Below are 19,607 nucleotides of genomic sequence, written 5' to 3'. Positions count from 1 at the left end.
TGTTTATGAATCACGATCAATTGATGATATCAAGAGTTACCGCAAAGGTGAGCGTATCCTACCCGCCCGGTTGCACCCGTCACAAACACATGAAAAGGCAAGTCAAGTGTTCATCAGGAACACGGGGACATATGGTATACATCAAAATAGGAAATTGCGTCGGTCAGCATTTTAGTCAATAATATTCAAAATTTGGAAATGTCCTCCACATGTCTACAGTAAAACGGTTTGAAAGCTTTACTAAGGCCTTGCAAGCTGTAAGCTTGAATAAATCACTTGAGAGCGAGAGTCGTAAGACGCTCTTTATAGAGCTTGCTCGATGGTACCTCAAAAGGTAAAATTGAACTGTAGACACAAAAGACTGGATCTCGACATGAAGGAAGAGTTGATTATTGGACAGTGGCCCCTCGTCTCTTACAGTCTTGTGGATAGATTCTTGTCACACAGAATCCTTATTGATCAATAGGACCTTATGAACTATGAGTTTATGAACAAAGTATGACTAGGCACTTGAGATAATGTGTAGATGTTTGACTAATGAAGATGAAGATGCTGTGATGCTCCAAACAGGTCATAGTCAAAGTCTGCACGTTCATCATCACTCGTAGTTTTATTGGTAGACTGTGGCAACGGTATCAAATACGTTTCCATATACTCATATAACCACTGGTACTATTGCAGAGAACTACTGGAGCTGTTCCGTAGGCACGAAGACCTGATCTTCCTTGGCCACAACCAAGAGGCATCATAGAACCAGGTTAACATTGTGTTGCGGAACAGCTTCCTGACGGCATGTCATAGAAAGGATGGGCACATCTATGCCAGACATGTTCGCACTAGCATGCCCACCATAATAACTGGTTAGGCTCTGCTGGACTCCCCGCTTGACTTCCAGCAAGTCGCCCAGGACTAACACCACACCATAAACAAGCTCGTTTGTTGTGCTGATGTCATCAGCGTTGGAATCAACGTCAATGGTCGACAGTTCTGGTCTCAGTCGACATGAATCCATTTTCCTTGCATGATGACCGTAGGCGTGTTTACAGACAGCGCAATAACGTTTTGTGGGTGATGCTTTTGAGGCGCAGAATTGATTTGATGGTGGATCCAGCCCCGTGAAGATCCGGGCTAGAATAGGTCTTCAGCAACCAATGCGTGTCGAAAGAGGCGACTAACGGTTGGTCAGGCTCGCTGACTTGCATGTCATCGTATCCCAATTGCGTGGATCAATGTTCATGATATCAATCACTGGATTGTCTGGTCGAGACTCAATTATTTACAGTCCGCCGTCATGTAGCTGGAATATTGCTGAGTGCAGCGTAAAACAACAAACAAAATGATGGTGGATCCATAATGGTCCTGGTGGTATTACACCTTCTGCGAGGGCAGAAATCCACTGCATAACGCTACAGAGAAGAGTTAGAGGCCCTACCTTTGGTACATTCATGAGGAATATGCATTGCTGGAAAGTTACCCGATCTTTGAGAATGCTCCTCCAAATAGTGTACATGTTGCCAGTGCTTTATTGTAGAACACGGCATACACAGGATGGATTAGCATGTTGCTTTCCTGAACTGTAAAGAAGCCACGTGCACCATGCGCCACATGCATGGTGTTGGAGTTCTGCAACGCACGCTCAACTCGGAGGGAAACGCCATAGTTCAGGCTGTAGTTTTGAGATGTCCCACCGAAAGGAACAGAAAGAGAAGTGGTAACACATTATTCGGACTCCCTTCGTGTGACAGTAGAGAACATCATGTTACGGGATACTCCTTGAAATGCTCTAGTCACTGGTTTCCTATTGACTGTATCGCTTTGAATTGATTTTATTCAATGACAGCCAATATGTCTAATATAATACGTCCCATATTATTTAGGTGACCTTTCGGTAGTTGTGATTAGTAACCCTGACCAACAATGAAAAAAGGTTATGGGTGAAAAATCACATTTTGATTATATTTCAAAACTACAGCATCTTCGGAACACTGGAATATTCACAACCTTCAATTCATATTTATTACAGAGATATATGACATCACACATATCGATCTTCACTGAAGTAAGTTGACGTCGAATGTCTTTATGACGTCATAGCACAATTTTATCCCAGCACCCATAAGGTCCCTTGTCTTCCGGTGGGTCACATATGATCATGTATCCTGTCAAACCTTCCATACACTTTGTATTCAAGGTGAGCAGACGCACGTGGTCTACTCTGTCTCCTCACCCGTCACGTGCCATGTTCCATATGTAAGACACACATTAAAAACTTTCTCATGTGGCGCCATCGCTCGGTCGTGTCAAATACCGCCATCAGTCATATGCACCTTATACAATGTCAGCAAGCGGACGATCCATCTTCGTCATCAACATAAGATAGTATCGTAACTCCATTCATAATAAATATATCTTAAACACATCACTGACCAATGTTAAAAACACATTCATTGGCACTGATATATAACGGGTGATTCATTTTGGTGCTTTTAACCTAAAGTGCACAATTTTGACAAAATCCTGTCTCAAAATACCCACTAATAGCACACACATTTCCAATATCGAAAAGGTGCAAGTTTTCTGATGTGAACGGAGAGGGTGGACACCGAGAACGATGAGCTTGTCAGATCTAAATAACTGTATATAATAACCCTATGCATATTAATCTTTTACTCCAAGTCTTTCTTTGGACCTCTCCCCAGCATGAAGGTCGGTACCGGGTTCCGCGAGGGTAATTAGCCAATAAATAACTTCATGGGCGTTAGTGAAAAGGGAAACTAGCAATCACCCAATAATGTAGTCATCGGTCCTGCTAATTATTAACAACAGAGGGCGATAGATTAATCGTGCGATAACATTGTGAATGGCTGATCATGGGGGTTGTTACGATGGTCCATGATGGCTGGGAGGGCGCGGGATGCAATCTGGAGTAAACGTTTAGACGTCCAAATATGTGTGAGGCAGACGTCATGATGAGGGAAGGGTAGATTAAATAAGGGGGTTTGTGGGTTTGGATTCAGTGTAAAAGGAGATGTCGTCTATTTAGGTCTGGTGTTCGGTAAAGTTTTATGCTGGTTTGGTGTGAGGTTAGTGTTCTGATCGGGTTAATGTTGGTCTGCTGTGAGGCTGGTGTTATGAAGGGTTAATGTGAGTCTGGTGTGGGTTTAGTGCTCTGAAGGGTTAATGTGGGTCTGGTGTTCTGAAGGGTTAATGTGAGTCAGGTGTGAGGCTGGTGTTATGAAGGGTTACTGTGAGTCAGGTGTGAGGCTGGTGTTCTGATCGGGTTAATGTGAGTCTGGTGTTCTGAAGGGTTAATGTGAGTCTGGTGTGAGGCTGGTGTTCTGAGGGTTAATGTGGGTCTGGTGTTCTGAAGGGTAAATGTGAGTCAGGTGTGAGGCTGGTGTTCTGATCGTGTTAATGTGAGTCTGGTGTTCTGAAGGGTTAATGTGAGTCTGGTGTGAGGCTGGTGTTCTGAAGGGTTAATGTGGGTCTGGTGGGAGGCTGGTGTTCGGAAGGAGGGTAAGTGTTTATCTTATATGGGTCTGTCTGGGCTTCTTCCACTCGCGTACACAGTGTCATTGTCTCCACAAGCAGAATTAAATAAACCGATAAGATTGATGCGAAAGCAGTTGTATGTGATGAGAAGAAATCGAAAGTGATGAGAAGGACGATGACATAGACGAGAAATAAAGCTACACCAAGGTTGCCCATCACCTGTTTCTGCATACACCAGGTGAGTCGAAAATCTGACTATCTCCAAGTAATCAGTGAAGAATCTCTGTGATGCAGAGGAAATATTTGAGACTCGTAATAGGCCTGTTATCAGTGTTTATGGACATGTCTGCTGAAGGTGTTGACATGTTTACAGATGCGTCTCTCAGACAGGCCCTAGCTTCTACCGCCGATTCCGGTAAGTAAGTACGACGGAATATATACTAGCGCGGATTCCTTAACGTCAAGAGCCGGGTGGTTACGGGGCCTAGTAACGCGCGACAGTTCAAGTACGTGTCCTTTTCACGTCAAATATAAGAGAATTTCCATAAATAATACCATTGTTATGTCAAGGAGAACTTGTTCAACCATTGACAAAGAGCAAATATAAAATGCAAATCGGAATTGTAAATACCTTAGAGTGAAGGCGACGATTGTTTGAAATACTGGCATCACAGAGAGGAGTGGATGTAAATTAGGTCACAGCATAATTCAGATGTAAACCCGACGTATTAGTTGAAGGAATAGGTCGACCAGTGTTGCACTTCCTACGGTTTGTTTGTTTGTTGTTTAACGCCGCACTCAGCAATATTCCTGCTATATAGCGGTGGTCTGTAAATAATAGAGTCTGGACCAGACAATTCAGTGATTGACATCACGAGCATCGATCTACGCAATGGGGACACGCTCTCTGAGTGAGTGAGTAATGTATTACGCCGCTTTTCGCAATATTGCCGCAATATCACGGCGGGGGGAATTTAGAAATTGTCTTCACACATTGTACCCATGTCGGGAATCGAACCCGGGTCTTCGGCGTGACGAGCGAACGCTTTAACCACTAGGCTCATTTCACCAAACCCTGTCATGTATTACACAGAAATGTTGATACTAGGCGACTGGCCCGTGAACACCCCGGTTAGAACAGGCCTTCAACAACCCATGCTTGTTGTAAGAGGCGACCATGCTTATCGTAAGTGGCAGTTAACGAGATCGGGTGGTCAGGCTCGCTGACGTGGTTGATGAATGTCATCATATCCCAATTGCGTGGTTCGATGCTCATGCTGTCAATCACTGGATTCAGATCCAGACTCCATTATTTACAGACCGCCGTCATATAGCCGGAATATTGTGCGGCGTTAAACAACAGACAAACAAACAAACAAACTAGGCAACTGAGGGGTTCACTGGTTGAGGAGCGGCAGAAGATCCGTACAATGATCCCCTCATACCCTCTTGGTTAGCCAGGACATAGGTCACTGCTTCAAACCAAGATTCAAGCGTTTCATCGTCATCACAATGTGCAGGTTCTCGTGGGGTTCACCGAACTAAGTGGCACATATCTACGACCTGATTCTCCTCCCACATGAAACTGACCCACTGTGATATAACTGTTCAACTGGTGCTAAAACCATCACCCTCACGTTGCCATATACATGACGCATGTTTTCTATCGCCCTCTGTTAGATGAAGCAGCAAGATATCTCGACGCAGTTTCAAAACAAGAATTTTAGTTATGTTTTGTTAACTTAAAATGCAACAATGACATATTTGTAATATCAAGGGGCGTGGAGACTGACACAATATTTGCTTTGCTATTTCACGTATATCAAGAACGTCGTCATGTTGGACATGTGACCATTACCAGTGCTACACGTAGGATGGTCCGAGTCCACACATCACATGGCCGTGCTACCTGTGCCACCATGCTGGTCTCTACAATTTCATACAATTTACGTTAAAAGTAAGTAGTTATTGCTTAACGCAGTACAGCAGTACTGTGCGCCATGAGAGGTCAAACCAGACAATCAAGTGATCAATGAACTAGACAATCCAGTGACGCGAGCATACCGTTTCTGATTTTGTTGAAACCAATAAAAACGGTACGTTAATTTTGAATTACATCTGCCTTGTACAAGTGCAGAGACTTTGCTGCTTATAAGTAAAGAAAAACGGTAAGAAGTATATTCGTTTCGCAACACTGTGGGTACTGCACCATATTCTCCAGTCCTCGAATCCTCCACACGTCAGGAAATACATCCATCCTACTTGGCGACATTGGTACAAAACAAGGAAATATCGTTTGTTTCAGACATTGATGCTGTTCTACAGGAAGCTACTACAGCCACGCTAGGGTCGGCGGCGCGTGGGTTCGAATCCCAGATTAACCCAAGTGTATCCTCCTGCTTGTCTCTACTTTCATATCCGTGCTCGTAGGTTTCATCAAAGTGTTCACTAAGACCTGCGTCGTTTTGGCTGGTGACAGACTACTATAAGCAGATATATGTGAACATGTCTGACTGCGACGTCTACTACAGCAGACATGTGTGAACATATCTGACTGCGACGTCTACTACAGCAGATATATGTGAACATGTCTGACTGCGACTTCTACTACAGCAGATATATGTGAACATGTCTGACTGCGACGTCTACTACAGCAGATATATGTGAACATATCTGACTGCGACGTCTACTAGAGCAGATATATGTGAACATATCTGACTGCGACGTCTACTAGAGCAGATATATGTGAACATATCTGACTGCGACGTCTACTACAGCAGACATATGTGAACATGTCTGACTGCGACGTCTACTACAGCAGATATATGTGAACATATCTGACTGCGACGTCTACTACAGCAGATATATGTGAACATATCTGACTGCGACGTCTACTACAGCAGACATATGTGAACATGTCTGACTGCAACGTCTACTACAGCAGATATATGTGAACATATCTGACTGCGACGTCTACCATAAGCAGAGAAATGTGACCAGCGCTAAACGTCCTTGTCCATCCTGTTTAATAAGAACTATGAGACTGGTCAAGAGGAGAGGGGTGTATGGTTGTATCTCGTCTGTCAACTATTTCTGCTCTGTCTCAGTCCTGTCTCCTGCTCCACCCCCACGACACACCAATAGTCTGGATCTTCTGGAGGGTTCATCCTCCCCTTTCTTAGTAAAGACCTGGGTACCACGTTCATCCCACCCAAATGTTAATCTACTAGGATCCACCCCTCCCCCCTACATCGTTGCTTACCACCCTTGGGATTATCACACACAATCCACCCCGGTGGCCAGAGGCTGACTGACATACACGTGTCCCATCTCTCCTTTCTGTCTCAGGACTCTGTATCCTTTATCCGTATCTCCATCCCCACCCACAACCACAGCCACACCCGACCCCAACCCACCCCCAGAGGAGACGGAGTCTGAATCGTAGCCGTACGATTATCGCAAATCCCACGTGGACCTATCACAGACAACATTAGACAAAGAGCAGCGATTGGTTCATGTAAAGTGGCCTGTGATCAGACAAAGCTTACTTTTCTTTCTTCGACGTCTTTCTTTCCTGTGTACTAACCCCACTGTGTACTAACCCCCATCCCCTGATTAGCCAGGTAGACCCACCCAAGCAGAGGTAGTGTACCGTGCTGGTCCGTACTTGCTGTTCTATACGTTCCCAACGTTTTCTAAACACGTAATTGGCAATCGTGATGTTTCGTCCCCGTGATCTTAACATTCGACGTTTGTTGGTTCTATGGAAATTGTTAGTTTTCAGTCGAAGCTGTTGCAAATACAGCAGCAAATGTCACGTCCAGACAGACTCCCCCGCCCAGAAACACATGTTCCTTCTGCCCAGGGGTCGCTTGACAAGAAAGGGAGGGGCGACCACGTGACCTACACCTTCTCCGTAAGATTATGCCGTTAGACTGGTAACTCGAACTGGCCGCCGGTTGATTTGATTCTCTCTATCTATAGATCGCACATGATTTTGCAAGTTTATGACACTTCAGCTTTTAGGACAAGTAATATGTTTTTGACATGACTAGGCGACTCAAAGACCACTGAGTGCGTGAAGCTAAATGAAGATATCGTATTTTGCACAGGTGTTGAGATTACACAACCTGACATGTTCAACGAGGGCGTTCTTAACATTCTATGGCGAAGATGCCACTGTGGTGAATGGGATTACGTCCTTTAAATCACCCAATACAATGAACACGCCGTCACTCATTGCCTCGTTGAACAGTGGCCTCTGTAACGGCATGACTCATTGGACAGTGAGGCAACACCTAGGGTGGTTTGTATCAAGTGTCATGAACATATTGAATGTAGTTTCATATACGGTGACCCCACTGAGGATTACGATTGGAATTGGTCTTCAGTAATCCATGCTTGTCATAAGAGGTGACTAATGGGATCGGGTGGTCAGGCTCGCTGACTTGGTTGATGCATGTCACTGTATCCCAAGTGTAGATCGATGCTCATGGTGTCAATCACTGGATTGTCTGGTCCAGCCTGAAACAACTAGGGGGACATATATTGTGAACGGCGGAATGGCGGTAACGGACGAAAACAAACTCTTCAAAGAGAAGTGTGGACCTAAGATAGCAATCTGCGATTAAGACGACATTGACAACCTCGGGCACAGCCTATAAAATGTAGACGTGTATGGTGTCGCCGGTTGAATATGGTCGCTGAACGCTGACACCATGGAAACATGGCGTCATCCCTGGCTGTATCAGTGTAGTATCACACTCCGATTATTGGTAGGAATGTTTCAGAGGAGGCCTCAGTGACACTGTCAATGAGTGAGTGAGATGAGTTCGATATTACGCCGCTTTTGGCAATGTTACACCCAGATAGGCTGAACATATTGTACCCACATGAGGAATCGAACCCGAGTCGGCGGCGCGACGAGTCAACACTTTAACAAGTGGACTACCCCTACCCCTCCCAATCTGAGCCTGCATTTAGAACCTTCACATCTGTGTCATGAGACATTACTTTATTACAGAGACTCCCCATGACAAGAGGACAAACTGTTCTGTCGCCATGAAGGGGAACAGCATGGCTAAACAAGCACGGTATTACTCATTGATTGAGTGACTGAGGGATTAATTTAAGTATGGCTTTTCGCCGCTTTTAGGAATAGTCCAGAAATATCACGACGGGGGCACCAGAAATGAGCTTCACACACTGTACCCATGCGGAGAATTGAACCCGGGTCTTCGGCGTGACGAGCGAACGCTTTAACCACTAGGCTACCCGACCGCCCCTTTCGCTCTTAGATTAACAGACTTGTGCTTATGTAAACATAGAGGTCGGTGGTCGAATAAATACAAAAATATAACAGCAACAATGTAAATATTTACAGGTATGAAAAATTATACAATGTTTATTGGTTCTTAAAAAGACACGTTTCGGGTTATTTGCCTTCCCAGATGGCGGGTGTATGTGATGGGGAGGTTTGGTGTGTGGGGGGGGGGAGGAGGGGGGGGGGGTGTTGTAGGTGATGGTGGTGGGGGGTGAGGGGTGGGGGGTGTAGGGGTGGACAGTCAGTTTGATTAAGTGGGACGGAACAGTTGATGAATGGATGGCGCAAGTCATTACCATGACACAAGACGCTGATCCGCCCCCTTTATCTTGCCCCGGTTATGAAATGTACTCCTGTCATGCATCAAGTAAGGACATCATCACTGAAATGAACTTGTCAGCTTCTCAATCATTAAGCCCCGTGCCTGTATAATTAGACTGTACCTCACAACAGACGCGTTTCCACGCTCAGAAAGTGTGTCGCCATCAAGTCATAAACCACGCTGAAAGCTTGAGGGTGAAGTGTTTGACAAGATACTAACGAGTCATAAGGAATGGTATAATTTCAACCCGTAAAAAGACATACATCAAATAGCTGTGACGACATGCACATTTACATATCACATGATTAACCAGACTCTTATGCTAAATTATAGCCTGTCTCCCTGACTCTAGAGAATAAATTAAACAAGGAGTCTAGAATGATTGGGCAAGTCTATCTTGTCTTATCTCTAGGAATTAAGCAGTGTTCTGGCTCCATTTTTATTTTTTTATTTTGTAGATATATATTTTTAAATAAGGTGACTTTATATTTTGGACTAAGCGTCGGTCTAGTTAAGTTACTGATATAGGTTTAGCATTACACACGTAATACATTCGTCATACGCACAAGGACTCACTAGTTTAAAAGCTCACAAATAGTGAAACATATACTCAAGTTTTACTAACACAGAAAACGCGCTGATACAGAAATAAGAAATACAAGGAACTGACACGCGATGCTCGTAAACATTAACATACGCGGGTGTACGATCATGTTATTGAAAGGACATAATGTCAGACTGTCCCAGGTCTGGTCTAAAAACACACCTTCGTGCCCTTGGACACCAGGGCCCGAGGTAGATATCAACGCGGCGTTTCTGAAAGCTTCAATAAGTGGTTATCTGGAAGTAATACGTCTCAGACCGACCTACGTCCCCGGGGCAAACAATGCTGTATTATTTCACAGGATTAACCGCACAAAGTGTTTGGCTTCGCTCGTCGTCCGCCACTATCTTGATATAATGACTTGACGATGAGGGATTAAAGGGGCCCCCTTGCGTCACACCTATGACCGGCAACTATCTGCAGATTACAGAGACTGGCGCGGGCTTTTGTACCCTGTGACAAATTAGCGAGATTAACAGATTAAAGACATATGCTTGGATCTTCAATCACGACAGCCGTGCCGAGTAGCCCATAAACTACCTGGCGTTAAATAGCATGGTAGACAAGGTAAAACTGATAAATTTCCGCGTTGGATCTGTGACACAGGTGTTGCATAAAAAATGTATCAGTGGTTGTATTGTGTTTTGAGTATGTGAAAAGACGGACAGAAACCTTGAGGAACACACGCTAGATTACGTTCACCGCACCTGCCATACAGCACGCGATAAGAAACAAACAGGACTTTTTGTTCAATGATTTCAGGTGTGCTTTCAAGAAGAGCATGATTTAAGACCCCTTCTGTTGTGTTTCAAAATATTACATACGAGTTTATAGTGTATATGATCAGCCCTGATATTTGAATGACGTTATCATGTCCGTCCTATGGACATTCCGGGAAGGACTTTTGTCCCCTGTACCCAGGTTTTCGTAACATTATCATAAAGTGGTTATGTAGCGGTCATATAATACAATACATCCGAGTCCCGTGATGGGTTTCGTATATTATATCTAGTCCCTTGATCGGATCCGAACCACGAACCTAGCATCAAATGGCCGGGGTTCGAATCCCAACACGGAACTGGGAAATACCATGGCCGATTCACTAGCGCCCAATGTGAAGCTAAACCATCATTAGACGTCACGCCCCGAGACCAAAGTAGGGCCATTTTTGTTCAATTTTGATCTTAAAAGAATCAGCCCCACGTTATATATATTACTGTAGGTGTGTCTAGAATATATCGGCGATACAAGAGAGTCAGCTCACTGGCAGGCTGTGCACCAGCTGTGGAGGTGTATCCGCGTTCAGTCAACACCAATGTGTTTTACTTGCCTACTGATTACAATGCACCCTAGGTTTCCAAACAGAATGATGTTATCCTCAGGTTCAGATATCTGCTTGTTATGTCAACACAAAGGGGCTGCTATTTGACCTAGTCTTCATTTGTAAGGTGTTTGTTTACTCTCGATAAGTATGGTCGGTCACGTTGACACGCATGTCGATCGGCAATTGAGGTCAGATTGACCATTAACAACAGAAAGAGGACGAAAGAATGTCCTTTACGTTTTAAAGTTGCACCACCGACTGCTTCAGAGTTAACGGTATTTTGTATCAGATATTGAACTACCAAGTGCACAGTTTGATCAGTCGTGAAATGGCCAATCGGTATTTACATTATTGGAACTTGTCACTTTAAGAATACAGAAAACAACATATATGAAACGTTTCCTTTGATAAAGTCCATGTCAAGTGCAAGACATTTTAAAACAACAAATAAACAATCTCAATTAAACAGACATGTAACGAAGGGCAATTGAATGAATTGGAATTTAAATCTTTTATAAAACAACCACTGATGTTCCTGTAGGTTAGACTTGCACACAAATACATGACGTTGTTCATATAACAGTATGCATAAGAAAAAACGATATCCCCGGAATGGTTCGCTTCTGTCTCGGGGTCACGGGTCATCAAGATATTGGTCCCTTGGGTACGCCAGGAATCAATAATCGTAGGTTCGAATCCCAGTTCGCCCCGATTATGTTCGGGTTTCACCATAGTGGTAAACGTCTGAGACCTGCAATACTTCGGTCTTTCCTCTCACATGAAGCTGGCACGCCGTGATATAACTGGAATACTGTGCAAAGCGGCACTGAACCAAACTCACTCACTAACCATCTGTTTACACTGGTTCACATCTGTCTACACTAGACGCAAGAGGTAAAGCACCCTGAGACAGAGCCCAGTCAGCACCCGGCACAAGGCCCAGACCAGCTCCCACACCGAGAAGGGCACATGCTTCACATCGTGGCCTCACGGGTTATACCTACAGATGGTTCCCCCGGAGATCTCAGCCAGCTTGTTGGTCGGGGCACCTGTGGCGGTGTTTGTGTGCACAGATGAGGAAACTACCGTGAACTGCTGTACTTCATTGTCTGCCCCGTTAGGAATGCCAGTGTTTGGTGTAAGTGTGACACTTTCATTTACTTTAGTGCTTGTTTGTTCGTGGAAAGATTACGCCACGGGCGTACCACACAAATGTTACTGTGACTTGTGGTAGGCAATGGAGAGCGTCGAGGGGTCGAGTTGTCTGCTGGTTGTTACGACAGGAGCTGCGATGGGGGTGAACGGAGTTCAGTGCAGAAGGATCGCAGTGCTTAGAACATTACTTTCAACACAATCCAACAAATAGTAAACATGTGCAATTGTCTATGTCAATAACACTGTAAGAGTGTTCCATGGACATATTTCCATTGACTGTTGTAAATTCAATTACATATGGCAGAACAACGTGGTAATTAGTAGTATTTAATGTTTTGTTCGAGAAACTTTACATTCAATATCGTCGATATGCGTGTAGCTTGTTTGTTTGTATGTTTGCTGTTTAACGCGACACTCAGCAATATCCAGCTATATCACGGTGGCCTGTATATAATCGAGTCTGGATCAGACAATCCAGTGATTGACATCATGAGCTTTGATCCACGCAATTGGGATACGATGACATGCATCAACCAAGTCAGTGAGCCTGACCACCCGATCAATTTAATCGCCTCTCACGACAAGCATAGTCGCCTCTTACAGCAAGCATGGGTTGCTGAAGACGGATGTGCATGTAGTGTGGTGTCTGCAGTACATGTTTCGCCAAGTGATAACATGACGATAACTCATTGGGCAAGAGCCTCCAGCTGTGCTGTAACAGTTGTTGTCTCTTCTTTAACCGCATGTTTACCACTGCGTGCGAGAATAATGGATGTATGTGAGCCAAGTCATATGTAGAAACACTGACTTTCGTCAAAAGTAAGACAGGAAATGTGACCTACCTGTTGTTGACTTGTCTCATGCAGCAGGACAATGAGTAGTGTCAACAGCAAATAATAGCTGATTATCCTGGAAACAAACAAAGCAATTGATAAAGAAGCTAGAAAATACAACACGTCAAGGCCAGAGAATAACCAGTCTCGGTTATCTGCCCAAACAGGTTCCATCGGGCGTAAGGGGCAAACTAGTGATGGAAAGTATAATAACAAATGATCAGGGAACATCAGTGATGTCACCAGCTGTCCGCTAAAAGGGTCCTGCTCTAGCGGTAACAACCGCCACTTACACAGGTAGCATAAAATGAGGGGCGGTCAGATAGTCTAGTGGTTAAACCGTTCGCTCGTCACGCCGAAGACCTGGGTTCGATTCCCGACATGGGTACAATGTGTGAAGCCCATTTCTGGTGTCCCCCGCCGTGATATTGCTGGAATATTGCTAAAAGCGGCTTAAAATCATACTCGCTCACACATAAAATGTAAATCTTTGTTGCCTAACGGCGCACTCAGTGCTGACAGATGCCAGAACTATGACATACGTTGTCGTGGTTGTGTATGTATACGATATAATAAAGTTATGCAGTGGCACACACCGTTGCAATTGCTTCACGCATCGATACACTAAGCTGCATGGTTAAAATTGATTCGGAATTCTATGAGAGAATTACGGATGTCCTTGCTAGACGACACAAATAACGTTTCAGCTTTATCAGCCAGTGGGTATGGATACAAGGGCAACATGGGAGCATGTTGTCTGTCATACAGATCCTGAAACAAATATATCCAATACAGCCCATGCAAGTCTATAATGTTTGGCAAGTCTAGATTACTGCAGTCTGAAAATAAAGAAAATCTCTGACCTCATTTTTATTATCTTTTAACTATAATTTAACAACTGTTTTTTTTCTGTAAAATATGTTCATTTCAGAGACTAGATGTTAGTCTAGCCGGCATGGTGTAGCATCCACGATAGTGGACACGGACTGCATACGGACGAGTAGACGGACGGACGGATGGACACACGGACATTACGCCAAGATTTCTCATAAAGTATGACTCATCCCACATGTAAGATGTATAGCATTTAGTTACATTGTTAAACCTTATCCTGACCATAGCAAATATTTCTCCATGACGTTGCATAATATAATCTCTACATCAGAGATGCAGAGTTCGCCCCGAGGACCTTCGGGAGCTATTGGATTTTCACAAGACTACCATGTAGTTTCTATTTCAGAAAAGCCTAATGTGCGATAAAGGCAGAAGGGATTAGTTTCATGTCGAGTAGGAAAGGTGTGTGAACTTTTCTTGAACTCGGTGAATATATATTCGAGTGGTTTGTGAGCTATTTGAATCCAGATGCGCATGATGTGTGTGATTTAACAACCACTTAAAGTAAGCTTGCCATAAATCTGATAGCGCACTGCATAAGTATTGCATGCTTGCCTGACTGGACCAATATAGGCTACATCTGTCTACGCCACAGACAATGACTGGCTAGCATTGACAGTTCTCAAACGGAACTCAAGCAGCGAATGAACGAATATCCAAATTGTTGACCTCATTCAATATAACATTGCGACATGTTCAGCCTTATGAGATCTATGCATAAAGATTCAGAGTGACGAAAAACTCTCCACAAGGCTGTATGACAAGAGGGATGACTTCAACTTTCCAATAGTCAACTTTCCCTTGATGTCGAGCATATTCCTGCACATCCCGTGCTTTTGGTGTTTATATCTAATATATGAGGTACAATTTCTTTCTACGAAAACTTCAAAGAGAGTCATACGACGACTTCGTACCACATGTTAAATTCCCGTGTTTTTTTAGAAGAACGATTGGCTTGCCTTTGTATGTGTTTGTGACATGTGCCAGAATGCTTAGTTCACCTTTTATCGAACACCAGGCATCATTAATATGTCATGGTAATTACCCACAGGCCCACAATAAAGTCGGAATAGTACAGTGGTTATGGAACGGGTTAGGTTGTTTGTATCTACAGACCTACCTGCACTTTAAACACTTTAATTCGTTCCCTTTGGCTATACTATACATGACCAATACGTAAATGTATACTGTAAGATATAGCAAGTCTGTAATAAAGTAGTCTCTATACAAAAACTGTACCACTTAAAGTCTTTGTTAAACTGAAATCTATAAACACTGTAATAAATATGGCAAAACACGACCTCAAAACAGCAGGTCTTTAGATACTGAAACGCTACCGTATATTATACAACCTTTCCTATAGTAAAGAACTTACCCTACACTTATTGCACCGCTGACATTGCAACAAGCACCTACTTGTATAACATGCACTGTAGCGATGCCTTTTTAATGCCAGGTATATGATAACCACATATCATGCATTCTGAGCCACGTTGCACATAATCTACCGTGTACCTGCTACGTGTGGTATTTCATTCCTTCACACCCTTGTAATTCTTAAGCCCTTCAGAATGCGTGCTTGCACATTTTACACACGACAAAAAATACTGGATTAGGGGGAATTCTCGTGCACTCCTGGGATAGTATATTCAAGGCGGAGACGTAAAAACAAAGCTGCTGTGGCCTCCACCAATCCGATCCCCATAGTGTGTAAACAGACATTGACATTCCACCTGTTGGCCGATACTGTATCTTCGCTGTGAAAGCTTGAACAGCTCGACTGAGAAGCTACGGTACTGTGCTTTACTCCTGTACGGGATAATCGGGATAAGTACTTTTGAATAGGTGCAAAGTCTCAAAAAGACTTCAAGCAAATACAGAAAGCACCTGCGGGGGCGTGGAGGTCAAAATGTAGAAAAAGCGTGACGTGACTACTGCAAGGTGAATCACTTGGTCTTCGCCTTTTTTGCCATCTCACATTTAGTCGGAATCGTACAATCGACTCTGCTTTTGACGAGGATTTCTGATGAATATGGAAAGGGTTTAGACGATTTTATTAAGTATAAACTAGAAACATGTCAATGATAAAACGACCCGTGAAGATCCGGGCCAGAATAGGTCTTTAGCAACACATGCTTGCCGTAAAAGGCGACAATGCTTGTCGTAAGGGACGACTAACGTAATCGGCTCGCTTACTTGCTTGATGCATGTCATCGTATCCCAATTAAGTGCATCGATGCTCATGCTATCAATCACTGGATTGTCTGTTTCAGACTCACTGTTTTGCAGACCGCCGTCATATAGCTGGAATATTGCTGAGTGCGGCGTTAAACAACAAACAAATATGATAAAATAACGTATTTTACACTGTTTCTTTGTATTGTAATGTGTCTATGATATATATGTGATCAATCATCAAATAATTAAATACTTTAAAATAACAAATATTACTCAGCATACCATACAACCATTTACACAATTATGCAATATGTGCAACATTAACTCTAGTCGGCTTTAGATTCACAATTACATATAAACAAGGCGTTGTAGTAATCTCATCATCTATGTCTGGCACCTATTTGTTCAGTGTATGACAGGTGCTGTGTTTTATAGGCTTCTTATCCGCATGTCTCAAGTTACAAAACAATATGGTTTGGCACAGTTCTATTAGGACCTCACAAAGACGGCCCTTCAGCTGTAGACGTGGGACGTTAAGATCTGATTTACTATGATTCATGTGGACTACTCAAAAGAACTGGCTATTTCAGGTAAACTATAATCATATGAAAAAAATCGGGATTTCTTTAACTTCTTTTAAATAGTGCAATACGCGTGCCCAGATTTGTTTCATTGCTTCCTCATTGAGGAATTTACTATGGGCCCATTTATATAATGATTACGTGAAAGTTTAACCACAAAGACTGGCCGTCGTTACAGAGACTATATATGGTCTCTGCCTGAACGTTGCAGCCGGCATTAGACCAGGACACTAGTCACATGGTCATATGGTCTTGTGGTAATGACAAAAGTCACTTATGATAAAATATGTCGTGTCTGTTTATATTTTCAATTTCCTGGTTTTAATTTATCACAATAATTACCAGCTATTGACCCATTATGATGTGAACTTCAATGATATATACAGGTTGAAACCTGCTTGTAGAAAGTAGGTAATAATAGTCGTAGTAAAACTCAACTACAGTAGCATCATCAGTTTAGTATGCATTATACTATAGAGTAATCACGATATCCCCTATTCCGTAGACGTTCTGCAGGGGCGAGGAAAAAATATAGTGTCTTCAGCAGGATACTGTGGATAATAATATGTATTGATGATTGGGTGAGTGAGTGAGTTGGGTTTTACACCGCCCGGTTTTCGGGAAAGCCTAAAGTGATGTCGGTCTCAGACGTTTACCACTTCAGTGAAACCCACGAGCACGGGAATGGTGCTGACAAACCTAGAAACATAATCTGGGCGAACCGGGATTCGAACCCACAATCATAGGTTTCTGGCGTGCCCAAGGGACTCAACTCTGCACAGCGAATCGCGGCGCCTTAGACGACAGGGCCACCCGTGCCCCTTATTGATGATTGGGTCATTTGGGGTGCCGTATTACAGTTACGCAAGGTTGTGTCAGTTTCAGCCTATTGCCGTATGGTCGTTTGCCACGCTGGGTATATCCATGGCGCAGAGGAACCAGGGATAATACTCGGGTATATTCCGGGATTCAAACCCACAACTAAGAAACGTAGAATGCTCCGTAAAACACACCATGCTGACTGGTAAAGAGTTAAAATATAATATTTAAAATTTTGAAAATAAAATTTAACGTGGCATCGGGACTATTTCAGCCATATAGCGACGAGGCTGACTGGTAGTGCAATGCATGAGATCGTCACTTCTGTCACTTCGAGCAAACATGCAGTTTGAGCTGTTCTAGTTATGTATCGTGGTCATAAATGTTGAAAAGGGAAACCTGGTAAGGATGTTAAACTACATATATCTCTCACGCCGTGCACTGTTCCAAAAGGATGAAAATACACAACTTCCATTGTATCATCACATGAATAATTCAGAATGTAAAATTAATATATCATATTTACAACTATTTAACCCATAAATCTAAACTAAAAACCATTTAATGACTCTGCATTATGGGTCAATATTGCTGTTCGTGACGATTACGCGATATGTTATAATTATATGTAATTAGATCGTTGAAAATGAACCACGAAATTGTAAATATCTGAACTGAGACAGAAAGTCGTGCACGTTTCGTTCTGGCGACAGTGTACCGTGATTTATGCACGTATGCAGTGCACATGGTTCATTCCGTAGTGTAGATGCTGGGGGCGGGGGGAGTGGCGTGTTGAATCACGGGGTGTTATCTCGCATGTGTTTGTGTCTGTTCCTTGTTAATCCACTGTTAGTTAAATTCGTTCTACTTTTATTGTGCATTAATGATATCTCGACGTGAATTCTGCCTAACGCGATTTCGTGTTTCGCCTTAATGAGATACGTGCGCGGATCTGCAAGGAGTTGGAGCAAAGAATGTTGAACAATGTCTGTACAATTAGCTTAAACCAAGGCTGTCCATCAACTCGATTTATACATGCAGTATTGTGTTCATTTTAGTTTTAAGGTGATGCAACTTTATTTACTGACAACATCCTATCTATACTATGCTTAATAGTGACACTCCGGTTGTCTCGAAATGTCGAAATGTGCATAAGATCGTCATTTCTCTCACGTCGGGCTAACATGCTGTGTGAGCTTGTTGTAGTTATGTATGGCGGTCACAAATGCGGAAAGAGGAAATCTGGTAAGCATGTTAAGTAATATATATCTCCCTCATCGTGCAATTTTCCAAAAGGATAAAAATACACAACTTCCAATGATATGAGAGGACATCAATAATTCAGAAAGTAAAATTACTGACAACATTCTATCTGTACTAAGCTTAATGGTGACACTCCGGTTGTCTCGAAATGTCGATAGTTCTATATATTTCCCTCGATCCCGATGACATAGAGTCAGGGAGGTTTCATGGTAGCTTATAAAGTCGACAACAAAGCTGATCACGAGCATAGTAAACACATGGTTGGCTGGTTTGATGTTTGACGCCGCACTCAGCAATATTCCAGCTATATGACGGCGGTCTGTAAATAATCGAGTCTGGACCAGACAATCCAGTGATTAATGTCATGAGCATCGATCCACGCAATTTGGATCGATGGCATGCATCAACCAAGTCAGCGAGCCTGACCACCCGATCCCGTTAGTCGCCTTTTACGACAAGCATAGTCACCTTGGGTTGCTGAAGACCTATTCTACCCCGGAATCTTCACGGGTCAGTAAACACATGGAGTCTATCGAGTGGTGGGATGTCAGGGTTGCTCTGTAAAGTGTTAGGTATGAATGTTAAATGACTTGTTACACGTGATAGATACACAATGTTGTTTTTGTGTGAGATTCTGGTCACACACGAAAATAAACACAATACTGCATGTTTTATCTATGATTTGCATATGGAAGATATAAGCGTTTTATACGTGAAAGAAACGCGGCATATGACTTGGCTCCGCGTGGGAAAGAGAACGGCTTTGTGCACCTGAACGTCAACTGCAGCTAATAACCGGTCTTGACCATCCGCCTACAC

The 19,607-nt window shown here is 43.2% G+C and overlaps 1 protein-coding gene across 2 annotated transcripts in view; it reads right to left on the bottom strand.

The window, feature by feature from the left end:
* Nucleotides 1–19,607, bottom strand: part of LOC139471471 (ADAMTS-like protein 4) — a 257,840-nt gene that overhangs the window by 165,831 nt on the left and 72,402 nt on the right. For both annotated transcript variants that reach the window (XM_071253835.1, XM_071253838.1), the window contains exon 2: nt 13,063–13,129. In XM_071253835.1, the coding sequence (XP_071109936.1) occupies nt 13,063–13,129 (67 nt within the window). The remainder of the gene's footprint in view (nt 1–13,062; nt 13,130–19,607) is intronic.

The sequence above is a fragment of the Haliotis cracherodii genome, unplaced genomic scaffold (genome assembly GCF_022045235.1).
Source record: "Haliotis cracherodii isolate W230 unplaced genomic scaffold, xgHalCrac1.p SCAF_1, whole genome shotgun sequence".
Lineage (NCBI taxonomy): Eukaryota > Metazoa > Mollusca > Gastropoda > Lepetellida > Haliotidae > Haliotis > Haliotis cracherodii.
The sequence above is the reverse complement of the archived record's forward strand: the minus strand, read 5'-3'. Positions and strand labels throughout refer to the sequence as shown.